The 19,578-nt window shown below is 35.3% G+C and overlaps 1 protein-coding gene across 11 annotated transcripts in view; it reads left to right on the forward strand.

The window, feature by feature from the left end:
- Positions 1–19,578, forward strand: part of VWA3B (von Willebrand factor A domain containing 3B) — a 77,856-nt gene that overhangs the window by 42,023 nt on the left and 16,255 nt on the right. For 10 of the 11 annotated variants that reach the window (XR_008469349.1, XM_054221119.1, XM_054221144.1 and 7 more), the window contains 7 exons: positions 565–702; positions 1,839–1,878; positions 1,999–2,155; positions 6,389–6,507; positions 9,258–9,308; positions 11,387–11,606; positions 18,673–18,793. Coding sequence is in view for 10 of the 11 variants with exons in the window: in XM_054221119.1 (XP_054077094.1) it covers positions 565–702; positions 1,839–1,878; positions 1,999–2,155; positions 6,389–6,507; positions 9,258–9,308; positions 11,387–11,606; positions 18,673–18,793 (846 nt within the window). In the remaining variant the exon portion in view is untranslated. The remainder of the gene's footprint in view (positions 1–564; positions 703–1,838; positions 1,879–1,998; positions 2,156–6,388; positions 6,508–9,257; positions 9,309–11,386; positions 11,607–18,672; positions 18,794–19,578) is intronic. The other variant, XM_054221154.1, reaches the window with a different exon arrangement.

Raw genomic sequence — 19,578 nt, forward strand, 5'->3', positions numbered from 1 at the left:
TAAAAATAGCAGGAAGCGTCCCTCATTGCAGGAACAAATGAAGCCTTTGATGATTTAAATAATCATCTTTATGAAATTCTAACTAACTTCTCTTCATTTTTTCTTTTCAGACATCTTACTCATTTGACTCGATCAGACAAATGAAAAATTAAACATTTTGACAGAATGTTTTGAAAGCTCTGTAAAGAGTTTTTTAACAGTAGATATTAAACCCTTGTCACTTTTTATTCTAAGTACATCATTGTCAAGAATGAAGTGCTGATCTATGCTTCACAAGTTCCAGCATTACTTACACTAATATTTCTCCTTACTACACTATGTTTCTTTTTGAAGTATCCTTTCTATGCAGTCTAAAACCAAATTTACCTGGCTGATGTAAAAGAAGTCTTCATCCTTGGGAAAGTACAAAGTACAAATCAGTGCTGAAGTAATTTAGTATTTGAGATTTTGTGTAGGCAGTCCCGTAAAAATTGGGACTAGGTATTAAAGAGGAACTCAAAAATCCCAGGCATGTATTTGAGCAATAAGTTAGCTCTTACTTTCTTTCCCTTTCAACGCTTACAGAGCAAACAAAGACAAGTCTGCTGCGAATCCTGAGCCACAGTGTGAAATCTAGGGAAGAAAGCCCAGAGGAAGGAATATCTCCTGAAAAGAAGAGTTTTTCTGTCAAAAAGAGTGTGAAATGTACAACCGTTTTCAAAGGCAAGTGGACAGAACAGGAAGCTCTGGGTGGGGCAGATGATAACATTTCTCCTGCTGCATTTGTAACTAATGGCACCTCATTTGAGGCAAAACCATGCAGACCTGCAGTACAAAGGACTGGGACACAGCAGAGGTGCAGAGAGCTGGACACGCAGGAGGGTATTGTAACAGGGTCCTTACAGCTGCGGACAGAGTCCTGCCAGTGCCCAGAGTATTCCGTTTACAACAGTTTAGTTATGTCCACAGTATGCAGCTGAGTTACAACCATACCTTAGACTGCTGAAAGGGTATCACAGTTGCTTCATATCAACAGAAGAAATGGATCTTGAGAATCTTGTTATACAGTAATAGATGGTTGTAGTGATACAGTAATTTGTAGTTATGTTCAATGTTGAGGTTAAAGCTGGGAGTGTTGCTTCTAATTCTGTAATGGGAGGTTGCACTTTATTGATATGCTTAGACTTGCAAAAAACATGCTCTCTGGGACAGACACATATAGAGACAAAAGTGTTTCCTTGTATACACAGGGGGCTTGTATACACATACAGATGGTTTTCATTTCTCTCAGTAATTCATGCAACTGTTAACTTTATGGTGGGTCCTCTAAGTTGTTCTAAAACTCATCTATGGTACTTAAAGATATATGACATCTTTATATTTCAGCGTCTTATTTTTAGTTCTTTATAGGCCTTTTATAAAAATTTTCATAGCGGTATACGTTAAATTAGCCACTCCTGGCGATCTCATTAGTGATAGTACTTGGTATCACATCTTGAATTTGGGAATAAACTCGTTAATCTTTCTTTTTGGGTTATAAGAAATAAATACATACAAAATTCATTTTTTTAAAAAAACAATAAATTATTCTCCACCTATTTTATACATTTTGTCATTGATTAATTAGGGCTCATGAGGCATATAGTAACATTGTTACTATTGATCAAGCACCAAGAAATGCAGGAAACATAATTCTCGTTGATTAATTTAGCAACTGAAATAGACATTATTTTGTAGTCTTTGTGACACTGCTAGAAGGCTCAAATGAAAAACTGATGCTATTGTATGTCAGCTTATCTATGTATACTTTTGTGTGCACAAAACCTGTGAGGTAATGAAATGCAAATGTTTTATCTTAGATCTGAAATTGCAGAAAGCTGTGAAAAGGACATCTAAAAGGTATGTGTGTGCATATATCGATATGTCACAAAAATTATAGTTTGTATTTTTCTTCAGTAATTTCAGACTTCTCAAATGTATTTCTACCTTGTGCTACATCTTACAGTCTCTTTTTTCTAGTCCTCTAGATATCTCTTCGGCTCTTTGGTTAAAGACTCATGGCTTGGTTGCTAGGCGACTCACCATCATGGATGCCTTAGCTCCTACAGCTGTCCCTCGTGGTACCAAATACATCCCAGTTCTGGACAAACACGTAGTTTCTAAAGTATTTGATGAGGTAAAACTCTTACACTGTTTCAGATCAAACATAAAACTTGGTACTGTTTTCAAAAGGGTTTTTTTATTCATTTCTATAAATGTCATAGTTGCATTCTGAAGTGTTCATTGTAGATGGTTGATGTGCACTAAATGTATAATGCATATCTGAATGTTCATTCATGCATCAGTAAGAAGATAACACTGATAGTTAATAGTATTTCTTGCAGACTTTACCCATAAGTTTTAGGGCTATATATTTTTCTTTCACAGTTACCAGCTGATGGCAGTGTGCAGCCATCAGGTGTTCAGCAATTTCATGAGCATCACAGCCTCTACTGATATGTATTAATTCGCTGGAGTATGTATTTTAGGTCCATAAAGTCATTTGGAAAACTGTGGAGGTGCACAGTTTGTGGATTTGTGCATTCTCAAGGTTGACATGTGTCCACTAAGACCTTTTGAAAAGTATTGGAATTCAGCAATTAGAATTTAATTGTAACAGGTGTAGACAATTGTGAGATTCTGGAGGTGAAAAATGCATGATGACTTGTGTATCATGAAGCTCTAGCTGCCATTCCATTTAAAGGAAGTCCATTTTGTGGCAATTTGCTCTATTTCTTCTTGTATGATGCATCCTGTGAAAGTCTTATGAATGTGCTGCAGCTAATTTTAACTAATACTCAAAGTAAAAGCTAAACAGCATCTATTTAAATAATAAGGGGTAAGCAAGGGGTTTGGAATAGAATGTGATATACAGTGAAGTGAAATATTTATTAAAAATGTACACATTTGTACATTTTAAAGTTTTCATGTTCGTTTTTTAAATTTAGGAATGGGAATTTTTGCTATAGCATGCAGATTGTGGAAGCAAAACCAGATCTTCTGGTTTAGTAAAAGCAAGTCAAACCCAAGACCTTTAAGGATTTTTTTGGAAGCGTGATATTTTTTGTATGCTATAAAAAGATGGCTTTTTGTATCAAAAGCATTAAATATTGTGTATTTTTAACATTTCTGATGTAAAGTAGCCATTTTTCAAAAGATATATTCAATGATTACTAAACTGTACAAACCAATCTGCTCAAAATGAAATATCAAACCAAAGACATTGTGACTTTCCCGTAACTCGTATGACTGCTTTCTGAAGTCACTTCTTTTCCCATCTTCTTCTGAATACACTTACTAAGTAGAGCTCTTTCTGCCATGTTTCTAAATGAAGACTCCTTCAAATCCTTTCAATACAATCCTGAGCTGCATTTGAACTGCTATTTGCAAAAACAGTAGTCTGTAAAACATAATGGTCTTCGAAAATAGTTGAAGCTATGATTCAGCAAGTGATACAGGTCATTTTTAATGGTAGTTAATGGAAGGTTACGGTAGTCCATTTCAGGGCTGAACTAAGTTCAGTGTTCTTAGAATGAATTTAGAGTTGTACAGAATTCAAACAGTGATGCACGGACTTTCTTTAGATTCAGGGATATAAACACAAAATAATACACCATTTTTACCACTTTTTTTTGTACCTGCTAATCCCGATTTGTTGCATAGAGATACTCAGTTTCTCAGGCAGCGCAGATTTATTGTTCTATGAGTAGAGGCATGGATTTTTGTGGATCTGAAGCAGGGAAAGGAAAAAGAAGGTTGGGGGTTGCAGACGTGGTAGAACCAGTAGAATTTGTGAGCTATGGAACCCATTCTCCCTCAAGCCCCATACCAGCATATCAAGGAAAAGCAGAAAATAGGTTCTTGGACTAGACACAGAGCTTGAATAGGAGACATTAACAAATTGATTAAGAATCTTGATTATTGCAATACTTCAGAAGACTTCATTGAACGTACAGACATTTTTGCATTCTTCCTTCTGAGATAATAGTTTTCGTACTGTGGAATGCAGAAAGCCTTGTTTGCTTCTCTGGGGATAGTATAATTTTTATTTTCGGTCCTTGCTAGCAGTGATGATGGAGTAACTATGAGAAGTTTTCTCACCTTGGGGTTGCAGCAAGCAAAAGGTTTCCATGACAACTGTTCATTAACAAGAGCCTGACCTGTTATTTTCAGTTCTATGTGACCTGTCAGTTTCACCTGAGTTATTTCAAAGCGGTTAATTCATTAAACTACCCATCAGATTCCTTTCCAGAAAAAAATAATAAGTGGTTTGGGGTCTTGTCTAAATTATGTGGTGGTAGCTCTGGAGCAAACCTTCCCATAGAACCATCTGAGTATCTGTTGCAGATTGTGTCATCTTAAGTACAGCTTTGCAAGTCATGGAGTTTGGACTCAAAGCTTTGCTCAGAAGACTGAAGTTCAGATTCAGACAACCAAAACATCTTGTTTGGTCTAAAATAAGAAAGGTTTTTCTAGGGTTATTAATGCTTTGGTTTTGTCTTCAAAAATTTGAAATTTTGGTTTTGAGTTAAAAGCCTTTTTGAAACAAGTGAATTCTTTTGATATGAAAGTTTAAGTATTTGATTTAGAAAAATGACAAAACATTTTGGCACTAAAAAAGCTTTCCTGTGATTTCTTTCAGCTGCATCTGTCAAATTTCACTTGACTTTGTGAGCAGTTTTCATTGCACTCAAGTATGCATAATATTTCAATTTTTCTATTTGCTAAGAACACATTCTATTCTGGTTTTATTCTCCAGTACTGTAATAATGTATTTATGTTTGTCTGCTCCTCATATTCTATTCAAAGTGTTTTATAAACTGTATTAAATATTAATTTTGCATATGATGCAGTTTGTACTCTGGGAATTTGTAGGGGAATGTAGGAGAGGGCTTCTATGAAGCCCTGCTGAACTTTTATAAACTTGGTTTGAGTAACATAGCAGACAACAACCATAGCAGTATGGAACTGGAAGACAGGTACTCTCAGTTCCTTGCCTTTCAGCTTTCAAACTCTACCTGGAAATGACAGGTAGCCACATTTCATGGCTCACAGTTCTGGGCAGAGATTTACCTCATCTGTCTCTGGCAAGATACTTCACTGACATGTTGACATTAACTTTAGCTTCTAAGTGATCTTGACATTAATTTAATATGAGAAACTTTGATTTGGTCTGGCACTGATGTGACACAGATTCATTGACCAGAGATAAGATGTCCTCAGAAAGAAAGGAGACTATAAAGTCACACCACTGCTCTGGAAAAAATGGTCATACAGCAGTAATTTGGAATCCAGCTAGCCTGTGATGATTCAAACAGAAATAAAACATCACTGAAAAATGTTCTCAATTAAAGAAGTCTTTTTAATGTTTTATTTTCTGATTGCTTGCTTTATTTATCCACCAAGGGTTTTAGTTTTATTTAAATTGAACCTAATCCATCTTTTTGTCGTCTGTATCCTGATGTCAGAGAGGCACTTAGAGAAGCGTCCCACTCAACCATATGAACTGAAGACAGTTTTGGGGAGAGTAAAATTGGATTTTTTTCTGTTTATAATCATCATCAGGACATTGATATATAAAATAGCTTTACTTATATGAACTGCTGAGTAATTTAAGAGGCTGAATGATGGTGGGACTTTGGACTGAGAGATGGGAAGGAATCTTTCTTCCTCTCTGACATCTTTTTCTACCCTTTTCTCTGCCTTTAGAAGATCTACTTGTAAGTGTATGACTTCTATTTTATAATGAAGTTGACTTATGTAGATGCTGTATTGTGAGATTTGAAAGGTGTTGAAGTTCCTAATTCTGACCAACCAGGTCAGGTACCGAAGTGTTATTGTGGTTAATTAAGACCAGTTTCAGTGAGCAATATCCACCTTGTTCACTCTTTAGTGATCAGTGTGATGGTGAAAAATGTCTCTTTCCACCTTTAGTACTCTAATTCTTTAGAAAATATTGTCCTCCAGAATAAGAGTATTAAATACACTTAAATAAGTAACTATCACACCTGTATGTTAGAATTAGATGCTAATAAGTATAGGAGAATGTTGTTTTAAAGCAATACAGTCTGGAATATGGTCATGATCTAGATGTGCTTGTCTCCCTTCTGACCTACCCTCCCATTATTAGAGTAACTTTTTTGACAGTACTGCATAGCTTCTGTGTCATTTCAGAAGATTTTATTAACAGACTGGAAACTATGTCTTAATTCTGACTTTTCTTTGGGGTGCTCAGATCTTTCTTTCTGCAGCCTTTCAGTGTTCCTTCTGTCCCTTCTGATTCTTGGACAGGGACTCATGGGCATTCAGTTATTCTGGTGGAGAAAAAGTTGTAGGATAAATGAAATATTTGTCTTTTATTGTATAATAGATGTTACCGTTGGCCCACATTAGCAATGACAAGAAGCGGATCACACTAATTAATCCTCAGGCAGTGAATCTTGATGCCTATAAAGAGAAGCTGGAACAAGCAATTAAATCCTATGAAAGGCAAGTCATGTTTGAAGTCTAATTTCAGATTTTTTCTTATGTAGTGGGTATGTGCTTACACATGATTTGCTCAATACTAGTAATTCTGCACATTGACACACTTTAATCCACCATCAACCTTTAGGACAAATGTTGATTTTCTTCAAAAAAGCATGCAGAATGAAAAAAACAGATGGTAGGCAAGGAGATAATAAATAATATGTTGCTCATATTATGTTTGTTCAACGACCAAAAAAAAATATTTTTTTAATTAAACCTGGGGAGGAATCCCCCCTAAACATACAGTAGTAGCCAGACTTCTAACTTACAATTAAGCTCCTGAATCCATAGACTGACATTTAAACTAGTGGCCAGCTTTTCACTGCCAGCTATGTAGCACCTAACTTTGGATTCAAGACTGTAACTGAGGCACCTATAAGATACTGACAATTTTAATTTTTTTTTGGAGAAAGATATGCATTGTTGCTATTAATTAAACGTTGGTAAAAGCACATCAGAAGTAAACAGGACAAGGACATTATATCTCTAAGCCATTTCTTTCCTTGATCTGATTTTGTGCTTTTTTTTTAAAGTAATGCAATTATTTGACTACTAATGTCACTCAGTAACCTTATGAGAGCTTTGACTACAATTGTTTTAATAAATGAGATATCTTTTCAGGCTGTATTCTAATAACAGTTACAGATGTAATTATTTCATGTGATCAGAAAACTCTTGATTATAAGTATTTAGTCTTTGTTTTTTGATGAATTCCACTGAGGGCCTTTAAGGTTTTTTTTTTTCCCTCTGCAGCTTTGTGATCATACCAGTTCTTTGTAAAGCATGTAATAGCTCTCTTTTTTATGCCCAATCTTTTTTATTCCCCATCTTTTGTGGTAAAAATTAAGAATTATGGGTTGCTATGTCTAATATTAATGGAATTCAATTAAGAAAAATCTATTGGGTTTGTGTCCTCTGTCACTGAGACAATATTGTTATTATTAGGCTGATGAAGAACTCATAGAAAGCTGGATTTGTTACTCATTTTCATAGAAGGTTCAAGTGGTATATTTTTTACGGTGACTTCTGAGACAGCATTGAAGTTTTTCATTGCTGTGCCATACCATTGAATATTTTACATTTATTGACTTCAATTTTGAGGGAAAGAAAAGCGTTTTCTGCTTAAACTCTGATGATCTTCTACTGACAGCGTTTGCACAGTCTCCCTAAAACTTTGATGGTTGGGAGTATGGTTAACTTATGTTTACCCATAGAGGTCAATGAATCAGTGTATTTCCAATAACAGGATTGAGTTCCCGAATTTTGTGAAAAAGATGTATAGAAGAGAGATCAGACTGAAAATCCTTATCATTGACAATGTGAAAAAGATTTCTCGTTGCTTTTCTTTTACATGTGAAACAGCAACCTGGTCAAATTTTTTGCTGTAAATGCCACAGTACTTTTCCAGTAATTGAATTTGCAAAGGCTGGAGTTCAGCTTTGTGAATGGTGATTGGTCACAAATTTATTCTGACATCTATAGATGAGGCAATACCTCAGGCCTTGCAGGTTTCAAGAACAGAAGCGAACATGACAATATCTTCCCCAAATGTAGATTGACCTTTGCATCAGATTAAGAAGGTAAAAAGTGGCAAGGGCAGAAATTTTGTGTTCTGACAAAGAGAATATCCAGTATTGAAGGAGAAAAACTCTGGAAGCCTCAAAATGTGTATGATCTTGTATAGCCAGAGGCTTTTACAAATGAATTAGTTACGAGCGTGCACATTTAGAAGTATGAAATAGGCAGTGGAGCATGCTGAGACTGCAGATTGTGAAAGAAGTAAGTAATTTACATTCTAAAAATGCTGGGGTTTGGTTTCTAGTAAATAAAATGAATCAACAAGAAATTCATATTCGAAGTCTGGTGTTAATGAGCTTTTTTGTGCATGCACCAGTAAATCTGGCATTCAGCGAATCTGAATTTTTCCTAACAATTAATTTGTTCTAGTATTTCCAAAGGAAGTTTGAAATTTTTTCTATAATTACAGCAATTAGGATCATCAGTAGAGGTTTATTTCTATAGCATGAAATGAAGTAATTGAGTGAAGGCTTAATTGTTTGAGATGTTAATAAATAGAAAAAAACCTGTAAGCTAGATGATCTAGTAAGAGTTTATAATTTATGTCTAAAAAGCAAAAGCAGAAAGTTTACTGGTGCTTTTAAAAGATCTTAGAACTTCATTGCTTTGGGATAATCACTTCTGTTTTCCTGTCGGTAGTTTTTCTTCATAGCCAGAGTTAAATGAAGTAGAAACATGAATAGCACAATGGAGGAGATACCTTAGGAGAAAAAAATTAAAAATTAGCATTGCTCTCCATGTGTCTTCAGGCTACAGTTTTCTGAAACTGTTTAATTGGAAGAACTTTGAGCTTAACTGGCATTTAATCGGTTTTGTTATTTGATTTAGCTTGCTGGTGCTGAAGAGAACCATCCATAGAAAATCTTGTCAGGAAACAGCAGTGATTGCCATTAATCCTTCTATGACCCTGGAATAGTCATGTTGCTACTTGATGGAAGATGCTGTTTTCCCATCTTCCCTTGCAGTTGATAATTTCATAGCTGAATGATAAGGGTACCATTTGATGATTCAGTGCTCTTGGAATACACATCAGTGCAGATATCTTAAGAAACTTTGTTTATTTGCTAGTTTTGAGATGATCAGATGCACAAGAAACTGCATTCCCTCAAAAACTGCTTTGCTTTCTTTAATAGGCGCCTAAACCTAGTAATTTGGAGAGCACTATCTCAGGAGGAAAGAGACAAGTAAGCTATCACCTTTTAGTTTTCTAATTTACCTCTGAAAGGCTGGTCATAAATATTTTATATGTTTTTTATCACAATTTCTGTAACCAACTGGTTTTATTTTCAAACATTTCATAACTATACCTTACTTTCAAAAATGTATATGTGATATGGAGTAATATTAGATCCTGGACCTCCTTCTTGCAGTGCTCATTATTTTTAACGGAAGGGACCTGCCTTCCATTTGAATGGTGCTGGTCTATTCTTAATCAGTGTCAAGTGGCGGGGCCTTGGGAGGGCAGCATGTCATTGTCATTGTCATCAAGGTAAATCTTCTCTCATCTGGTAAAGAGCATTCAGTGTCTGGTTTGTCAATGTATAATAAGCACCTTTATAGCATGTGCTGGAACTGTATGTCACACTGGAAGTTTGTGCTACTTTAACTAGCCTGTTTCTGTGTTTATTTAGAAATTCATTTAGAAAACTAGCAACTGTATAAACAGGCCTGACATCAGTGAAGTTAGCATCTGTTTACTTCAGAGAATAAAGTGAAGATCAATTAATGAAAACTGAATTGGCAGGAAGTATTCTGGGCAGAAAAATGGGAATTAAAAGTAGAACGCTTTTAAGAAGGCTTAAGCTAATAAGCAAAAAATACACAGTTCTATCACCAATAAGGAGAACTAAAACCCCATTCTGGTGCAGAGAGGAAATGAAGGCTGTTAAAGAAAAGAACAGCATATAATTGAAAAAAGGAAATAGATGTCTGTTGACAGACAATGAATTACAGAGTATAGAAAGTTGACAAGGTAGTATCCAAAATATTGTATTGTTGGTAATGTATGGCCAATTATGTATATAAGGAAAAAAAAAAGTCCTAACAATTGTACAGTCTGTTGCTAGAGGGGCATATTAAAATTGCTAACATTGGTGCATAGAAATTGAAATATTTGATCTGTTTCTTTTCTAAATTTACAATTTGAATAATCATGATTGTGTTTTACAAAAGAATGACGACATGCTTTCAAAATCATTAGTAATCTGAAGGGAGAGGGTAATGAGGTCTACTAGCTTGGTCACAGGAGTCCTGAAAGAATTGGTTGAGGAGCTCTCTGGTTCACTAGTGTGAAATTAAAAGGCTATCTCAGATACTAGGGAAATTCTAGTGTTCAATTGAGAGATCCAACTCAGAAGATAAGTTAACTTCTATACCAGTCAGTGTAATGTCAATACGAAGCAGTTCCTAGAGGAGAAGAGAGGTGAGCAGTGACAAAGAATATGGCAACATGATAGGCATCACCATGGTTGTATGTCTTAGCAAGACAGACACTTAAGTACTCTCTCCAGGTCTAGGTTTCACACTTTTCTAATGCTGGCAAAACTGTAGAGAAGAGCCAGAGGAATGATTTGAATACTAAAAAGAAATATGTTACTTCCAGTTGGAGATTTAAAGAATTCAGATTTGTGGGGTTTTAGTTTGGTTTTATTAACAAGATGACCGTATCTGATTCACCTTTCTGTGTATAGGTACCTTCAGTGTGTAGGTTCAAAATGGCTCTTTAGTCCAGTGGACATTGACATAACCTGAACCATGGATGGAAGCAAACTCATGATCATTCAGTGAAAATTGAGCAGTGCAGGAATGACAGAAGAATAAGCAGCAGAAGACTGTCGCTTTTTTTATGTGATCAGTCAAGACTGATGTGGCAAATCAGGACTTAACAGCCATCTAGATGCTTGCCACTTCACCCTAGCTGCTGTTCCAGAAGGGCCAGGGATTTCCATAATTTCCCAGTCATATCTGCAAGTTCTTTATTGATGCCTCACATATTCTAGGACACATAAAATGGCACCAGACATCTATGCTCAGCCACTTGAATTGCTCTGTAGATGTCTTTCTGTGAGATATGGTTAAGCCAGATGTAACTAAACACAGTGCTAGCTGGACGAAACACAAGGACTTGTGGTATACGGAAGATAGATTGGGTGAATCTGATGTTTTATTCTGCCTTTAAGCTTTGTGATTCTATTTGTAAAGTACTGCCAATATTAAAATTCTTCCTACTTGTGATTACAAATTTTTTTTTTTTTTTTGTAAGATTTAAAGAGTGTGGCCCAGTCCAATATATGCAACATAAAGAAGCTTTGCTGGAGGCTTTAGAGAATTTGGGATGGCCAATTTCCTATGAAGATGTAATGTTGTTAGAAGATGAGATACTGGCAGCATTAACATATATACAACAAGCCTCTGATCTTCAGGAAGCTGTCAAAAAGGAAAGTGAGAAAAGCTCAGAATCACACATAAGGAAAAACAAAAAGGTAATAGATATTGCAGATATTCCTCTTCAGTATGTTCTTCTGGAATAATATTGTTCTGTGGTAATAGCTGTTAAATTAAGTGTTTAGCATGATATTGTTATACAAATGGATAGAGGAAAGAAAGCAGTTAAATAGAGAACAAGCTTTCAATGACTTTTTGGAAGCACCGCAGAAGTTCTGGAGTTCTGGAGTTGAGAGCCACAGAAGTTCTGGAGCTGAGAGCCACAGAACTCGAACCTCTTAGAAACAAGTATGAGCAAGGTATCTTTACCTCCTCTGCAATGACAGCAGAAATATATATGAAAGAAGAGAAAGAAGAGATATATGAAAGGCAATTATGGCATAAGATTTGTGGTTGGGTTAATATATCCGATGGACAGGACTAAAAGATCTTGTAATGTTGGAGTAATTCACTGTAATCTTCTGTGGGATCTTTCTTCTAAGAGAAAAGATGAAGAGAAGGGGTGGGATTCAGCTTTGTGTTCCTTCACTGAAATTTAGCTGTCTGTAAAAGGCAGGCATACATGAACCTGTGGCTAATCTCACAGTGTTGTGAACACAGCCCTAGTTGACAGTCAGTGGCATCTGGAAAGCTGTTTAGCTCATCCTAAAGTGTACACCTAGTTACTATTGGTGAGCGGGAGTACTCCATTCCAGTAATACATTAGCAGAAAGTAGTGTAGCTACTGTGAAACTGTGATTGAAGTTTGGGATTTTTGATTGAGAGAGGTGTATATATATATGTATTTATATGTATCCTCGAGATGAACCTCTTATTTTTCCTGGAATGCTATTAGAGATTTAATGAAATGCCTATGGAAATACATGAGGCAAGAAGTATAAAAATAAGGCTAGTATATTATTTTAGGCTGCCTATTGGAAGAGAGAATATACTTTTTCATTTTAGCTTTTTCTGTGATGATATATATGTTCGGAAAACATATCTTAGGTTACAATTTTGTATTCTCCTATTATTATTTTCACACGTTCAGAACATTCTTGAAATTTAATTGATTCTACCTTAATGATTTTATCTTCAAGTTATGAATATGAATGCTCAGAGAAATGAAGAACAGACTTTTAAGTTTTAAAAAGCAATTTAACCTTCCAAAATTAAAAGATTTCTGTACACACTGTTGATGCTTTAAAATTCACAGTACTTTCCTCTAAAAAAACCAAACCATTTCTCTTATTTGGTTTCAAGTTTTTTCATCTAATAGATTAATCAAACAGTGCTTCACTGGGAGTGCTGCTGCCTCTGCAGAACTGCTGTCTAGGTGCAGTTGTACTACGATATTATTAAAATATACTCTGTAGGAAATTAATAAGAAAGAAAATCTTAGAGCTCTCAGACTCCTATGTTCTAATAGAGGTTAATTAAAAACAAATAGGGAATTCATCATAAAGCTCATATACTAATACATTCCTTGTCTTTTTCATTGTTTTATATCACTGAGTGAAACAACTCTTGGCCTAGTTGCAGTGAATGCTGAGGAAAGTCCTATGCTTTGTAGCATGTAGGAAACATAATAAAACGATCATAGTAGTTCTTTTTTTGCCCTGACGTATACATATATAAATATGTATATATACATCAGTTTGGAGGAGTAAGCTAAGTGAAACTCAAATGAGCAGAGTACAAACCTACTCTGTGAGTTCTCAGGAATGAATGTGAATGTGCATTTGCAATTTACAATTGTAAATTATGCCCAATATCCATATACTCTATCTATCAGGTCATGCCTAGAAATATGCCACTATTCTTTAAAAAGGCAATCTTCTGTTTTATTTGACATTCTTTGACTGAGATATACCTCTCTCTTCATCAAGCTCAACAATACTTTTCATGATGAGCTATAGCATTTTACATACTATGACAGAAGTTATAAAAAGATATTTGTATTAAATTGAATAGAATATATTAGGATAACATAGGCCATGTATGAAAATAAATTCTTTTGGGCAGGATCACATTCAGTTTTTTATCATCTTGGAGAATTTGCTCCACTAAGAATGTACATTTGAAAACATTTTAATATCTCCAAAACCAGATGATTTTCATTCATTTTACATTTGTCTGAAAATACTACATTGCTCATACAGCTATTTTGATTACTGATTTACCTCTGCCATATAATGTCCCAATACAAGAGCAGCAGAAACATGTTCATGTTTCATTTGTTGACTGTGATTTTACTGTTGCCTTGAAACCACCAGTGTGTGCTCTCAGTCATGATGTGATTAACATTGTGCAATCACTTATCCTGAGTCAGCCTGCTTTAGGAGCCTAATCAGAGCACCATCTTCAGTAATTGCTAATCTGCAACTGAAAGGCTTTAAGAGTGAGAGGCAGAAATGCAGATGTAATTAGAATTCTGGTTGTGTGGTGGAAAAAAACAGAAAAAAAAACCTAAGAAGCCTTTTAAAAATGCTGTCGGAGATTTTCCCAACCGTGATTTCTGTTTACAAAATGGGTATAAAAAAATAAACTGCCAGCTGAAATACATTACAGCAAGGAAATAGCTGGTATGGCATTGAATGAAAATTGTCATTGTGAGATGTTAGAAAAATCACAATTATCCTGGAGGTCTACTCAACAAAGCAGACTGTTGAATTGCCGGCTAGTTTCTTTACTAAATTCAAAATAAAAGCCCTTAGTTTTTAGCTTTTAAGGGCTCCTCATTACCTTCACAACTTCTTAAAAGAATTAGTAATCCTTTTTGGATGTCCTTGCTAGGGGAGCTTTCTGCTTAAGCCTACAACTGAATTAATGATCCGGTTATCCTCCCTCTGTGCTCTGACCTTCTCTGGGAGTTGTGTTGAGGCTGCTATGTTTGCACTTACCTGTGAAAGGAAGGGTATTCCAGTGCCTCATTGGAGGAGGATGAAGTAGGTAGACATCCATCTTCACAGGGCACTGAGATGACTGAAGACCCTAGTGATTCAAAAGAAGTAAATGCTTTGGGAAATGAGTGAACACATTTAGTTATTATCAGGCAAAATATAAAACACTGAACATTGATGATTACCTAATTGGAGAGCTAATTGTAGACTGTATTTTACTTCGTTTACTCAGTTCCTTTTGCTGTACAGATTAAAGCACGGGTTGACAAAAATCTTCCTCTTCAGGCTGGGACTCACCTTTCATCTAGAGATATTAAAAATAATTTACTTTTTATTTTACTCTTTTTTTCCCACAGTAAGTAACTACTTTGACTTAAAATATTGTATCTGTTTTCTATTTTAAACTTGTCAGACATAATAGTCAACCATCATTTCGTATGGTTTTTTTGCACTGAATTATAAAGCTGTTTACAACATGATGCCACTTAGTAAAAGGACTTTTTCAGGGTCCCCTACCAACTTCTCGTTAGATCACCTCGGGTCTACTGGGGTCATGGTGTTACTATTCTGTAAGCATGATAGCTTCTAGGACAGTTTGGTGCATTCCATTAATGGCCGTAACATTTTAATGTAAAGACTTTCCCTAAATGTCACAATCTGGCCTTGGAGAATGATGAAGAACATTTCCTCTCATACTAAATATGTCTGTTTCTGCATATGAATGGATTTCAGATTCTGCAGAGAGATAAAGCCACGTTCATTGCTAAGGATCCATTAAGAATAAGGAACTCTCATTAAGAATATATTTTTAAAAGTACTGTGTTTCCCTCGGGATGAGCTTGAATATGCAAGTCTTATGCTTGTTTGTGACCCTGTTGAATGGTCACCATGTGATGACAATAACTTAAAATGACTAATAAGCATAATGTGTTTTGCAAAGCATGTTTATTTGGTTGTAAAGGGACCTCTAGTGGCTCGTTGAATCTGTTCTTTCTGAAAAATGTATTTCATATACAATTGATTGAATTATTCCTAATGAAATATTTATAGCTGAGACTTGATTCTTTACAAGAATGGAAATTCTGGATCTCCCCTGGCAATTTCCTCTATTTCCTGCTGTCCTAATTCTTACACTCCTCATTCTTCCTCACTGTTTAAGGATCACTAATCACTCTCTGTTGATAACTTTTTTGCATTCATATGTTTCCTAAACAACTTGGCATCCTCTGTCTTTGTTCTCGTGTCTCTTTAGGGAGAGAAGGCAACGCAAGCATCCCAAACAGCACAACAACAAAAAAGTTACAACTACCTAGAAATGTTTGGTCAAATTTTCCATTGTCATCAGTGAAGTAACCTGTTGGACAAACAGTGTCTAGCTACAAAAAGTTAGGCTCTTTCATAAAAGTAGACTGTGGTCTAGACAGAAGGAGCTTGTTGACACTGACAGCCTGGAAAAAGCAGTGGTTGCTTGGCTCTAGAGGCGTCAGGATTGTGAAAAGCCAAAGTCAGAGCCAAGATACATGGAGATTTGTGGATAGTCTTCCAATCTATTCTCACTCACAGTAGGAAAGTGCAAAACCTAATCTCTTTGAAAGCGAATTTTAAAATGCATCAGGTATTGGCAGGCAGAAGCAGCGTCTCCTTCACCTCATGTGGTTTAATGCATTGGCTTCAACAGAAGCAGAGCTAAACAGGGTGAAAATCCCCGAGAGTCAGACGGGGCTGTTTTGTAATAGAAATAGTGGAGAACGATATCCCAGAAATGGACGCTCTAACAGTGTCTGCGTCAATCGCGCTGAACACCTAAAGGCTGTGTGAGAGGAAGGAGAGATGGATTTGAATTTAGGCAGTATTTTTGAGCCCTGTGAATTCTGCAGGGCTCGGCATCCTCGTTGTGGATGCCTGCACAGTCTTTAGTATTTGGATTAATGCAGAGTGCTGGAAGTTGCCCAAGTTATTAGTCAAGCATTACAAATTAGTTGATAATAAATATTCAACAGCAGCTGGCCCTTTGGAGCCTGAGGAATTAAATAAATGGTTTACTCAAATACCTTTTTGTGTCTGTGGAGCTGTAAGTCTTTGCACTCAAATCAGCCTTTGTTGAGTTGTACTTCAAGCAGTCAGTTAAGCGTTATGAAGAGCCTCTGGTTTGGACTGAGCTGGAAAAACAGAACTGTTGATATAATTTATATTCTATAGGGGTAAAGAATAAACTAGAAAACCCTCACATATCTCCCATTTAAAATATCTCTTTCCTTTTTTATGTGTGTGTTTTGCTTATTTTTAGGACGTTTTTTTTTTAGGGTTGTCGTGATTTTTGTGTGGGAGATTGGAAAAAAGAGTTTGTGATAGTTATAGTGAAACAGAATAAACAATTTAGTCAAAGTTACTCCCATCTTTTCCATCATTACTGACTGTTAGTCAATATCAAATACATCAAATACAGTATCAAATGCATCAAATACATGTTTTCAGGAAGAAAAATGTCATCAGACAAGGAAGCGAGTCATACACACCCTAGCAAGCAGGGGTTTTTAGAAGTCTGTGAGTTATGGTTGTTTTTCAGAACAGTGTGTAGATCTGTGGAAAAGTTTGAGATTTCAAGCTGTGTGTGCTTATGATTCAAAGGAACTGTATGAGAGATGGATGCTTGCAAATTGTTTACACGGTAGGCTAATAAATATATGTGTTAAAAATTAATGGGGAAAATGATTAATTTAACTTTGCACTTGTTTATAATTTATATTTAGAAACATTATTATGAGCAGTATGGAGAAAATGTAGACTTTTTCAAGAATTAATTTATTGTTTTAGTAAATATAAATTATAGTGTTGTTCTCGAGGATGATTAAAATGTACTTATAAAAGTACTGGGATTATGGACTTTTCAATATTAGAAAGAAAATGTTTTTACAACATCAGTGTTCTTAGTTTTCTCAGGAAAGCAAAATATAAAGTATTCTTTCACATTTTTACATACACACATTAATACTCTGATCCTCTCAAAACTTCTTCTAAGAGAGATGCCCTGAATGGGAAGAAATTCTTTCTTGTAAAAAAAAAAGGGGGGGGGAAATTCAGGAACACGATTTACATTAAAGGCAAATAACACTGAGACTCCATAAAATGTTACTGTGAGATATGAAAGGCTTTAAGATAAAAGAATATGGTGAATCTAAAATCAAGTACACAGAAGCTCAGAAAGCCCGACAGTATATTTTTACATAGAGCTACTTGTGATTTGTCAGTCTTTGACTATTTTTCACATACTGTGTTTCCCACAGCCCCCTGCCTCAGTTGTTGTGTGAGATCCATCATGCTTTTTGCATTCTTCATTCAATTACTACTAATTGCAGTCACTGGCTTCAAGGAGCAGTTGAGTTGGTCCACATATAGCCAGCCCCATTGGTATTTCAATTCCCACCATCTGGTGCATGGTCCCTCAGACTTATTTATGAGCAATTCATCAGTAAGCTCCGGTGTTATGTGTGGCTGTGGTATGTTAAAAGAGCTGTAGTCTGGGCAGTTGCACCCCAAAGAGGAGAATTAGGGTTTGAAGAACCCAAACTAGCAGGGCAGAATGATGGACAGTGGCGGTTCTGGAAAATGTGGTTTAATATTTTGCTGTTTCAAAACTGCGGACAATTTTAATTTTTAATTTATAAATAAACAGTTTTTCTAGACACTTCAAGATTTTTTTAAAAAAAATTTTGGTTCTGTATTTGATTTTTTTAAATCAGTTATTCCATAACGTAAGGTGCTTTTAATGAAAATAAGATTATTGTGAAGACCCACCTATCTGTACAAAATGGACATTTATAGCATCTTCGCTTATTCTGCAAAATCAGTTGATTTTTCCTTACCTCATCCTTGAATATGAATTTTACACCTTTGTAAAATGTTTTTTAGGAAAATGGCAGCCAGAGACATAATTCGTCAAGGTAAATTTCTGCCTGGACACTTGAAAGTATAGGTATTGTTATGACCATGTAAAACAGGATTTTACAGTGAAAACTCTTAGATTATCTTATCCATGAGTACTTCTTGTAACATAGCTTCCTCTGTTTATAACTATTCTGAATGTTTAAAATAATTACAGTTTACTGTGAATTATCAGCAGAGGTCATAATATTACATTGCCTGATTTTTAATTCATTCTAAAGGATAGATTGAGAGTGACTGGCTTAGTTGTTGTGGAAAAAATAATTGTATCAAATTACAGAGACCTGAAGAAGAAACTGTGAAGTCAAAGTCTAAAAAAACACAAAAAGGCCAAGTATTTGTGACTCACAAGAGCCAAAAGGTGATTGCAAGATCAGATGTCACGGGATTTTATTATCCAGGTATATATCTTTGTCCACATTCTGAATATTTTTTACAGTTTCTTAATGCTGATAAAACATTAGTTTTGGTCATAATTAGCTACTTCTGACTTAATCAGATTTAATATTACATGTGCATATTAATGAAAAATTAATATAAATCTTTTGTGTGCACATATAAACATTTATAAAAAGATATACATTTTGTTAAGTGAGAAAGCAATGATAAATTTATATAAGAAGAGTACAGAAGGAAATCCTTTTAAGTAACTGAGTATCTGAGAGTATCAACCTATCCCTCTTTGATGTCTCCCTCGAATGTTTCTGTCGAGCGTTTGGCAAAAGCCAAGCTTTTGCGTGTGTTCAAAGAATTCACTAAATGCTTCTGCCTTTTTGTTGAGTTTTGAGACAGAATGATTAGTAGGTTACATTGTGTTCTATTGATTCATAAAAAAAAAAAAGGTGTTTGCGTGTGTATTTTTGTGTTATTTCTACTTTTTTGGTTTTTTATTAAATTACATATTCTTAACCGTGGTAATAGTTTCATTATGTCAACAATCATCCACCTGATCAGCTTACAGATTTCAGACTTAAGCGTGAAAATGATTCTTCATTTTGTTTTTATGGCATTATTAAGAATGGTTACTAAGACTGTATTTTTTTAGGTACAAATTTCTCTGTTGCCCAAGCACAGCTTGCCCTAGCTAAATGAAAATGAAGAATGTATATCAGAGACACATTTTACCTCAATGATGTGTGACAGCCTATAGGATTTAAAAAAAAAATCCACAAGAGGTAAAAGAAAA

This window comes from Rissa tridactyla, chromosome 1, assembly GCF_028500815.1.
Source record: "Rissa tridactyla isolate bRisTri1 chromosome 1, bRisTri1.patW.cur.20221130, whole genome shotgun sequence".
NCBI classification, from domain to species: Eukaryota; Metazoa; Chordata; class Aves; order Charadriiformes; family Laridae; genus Rissa; species Rissa tridactyla.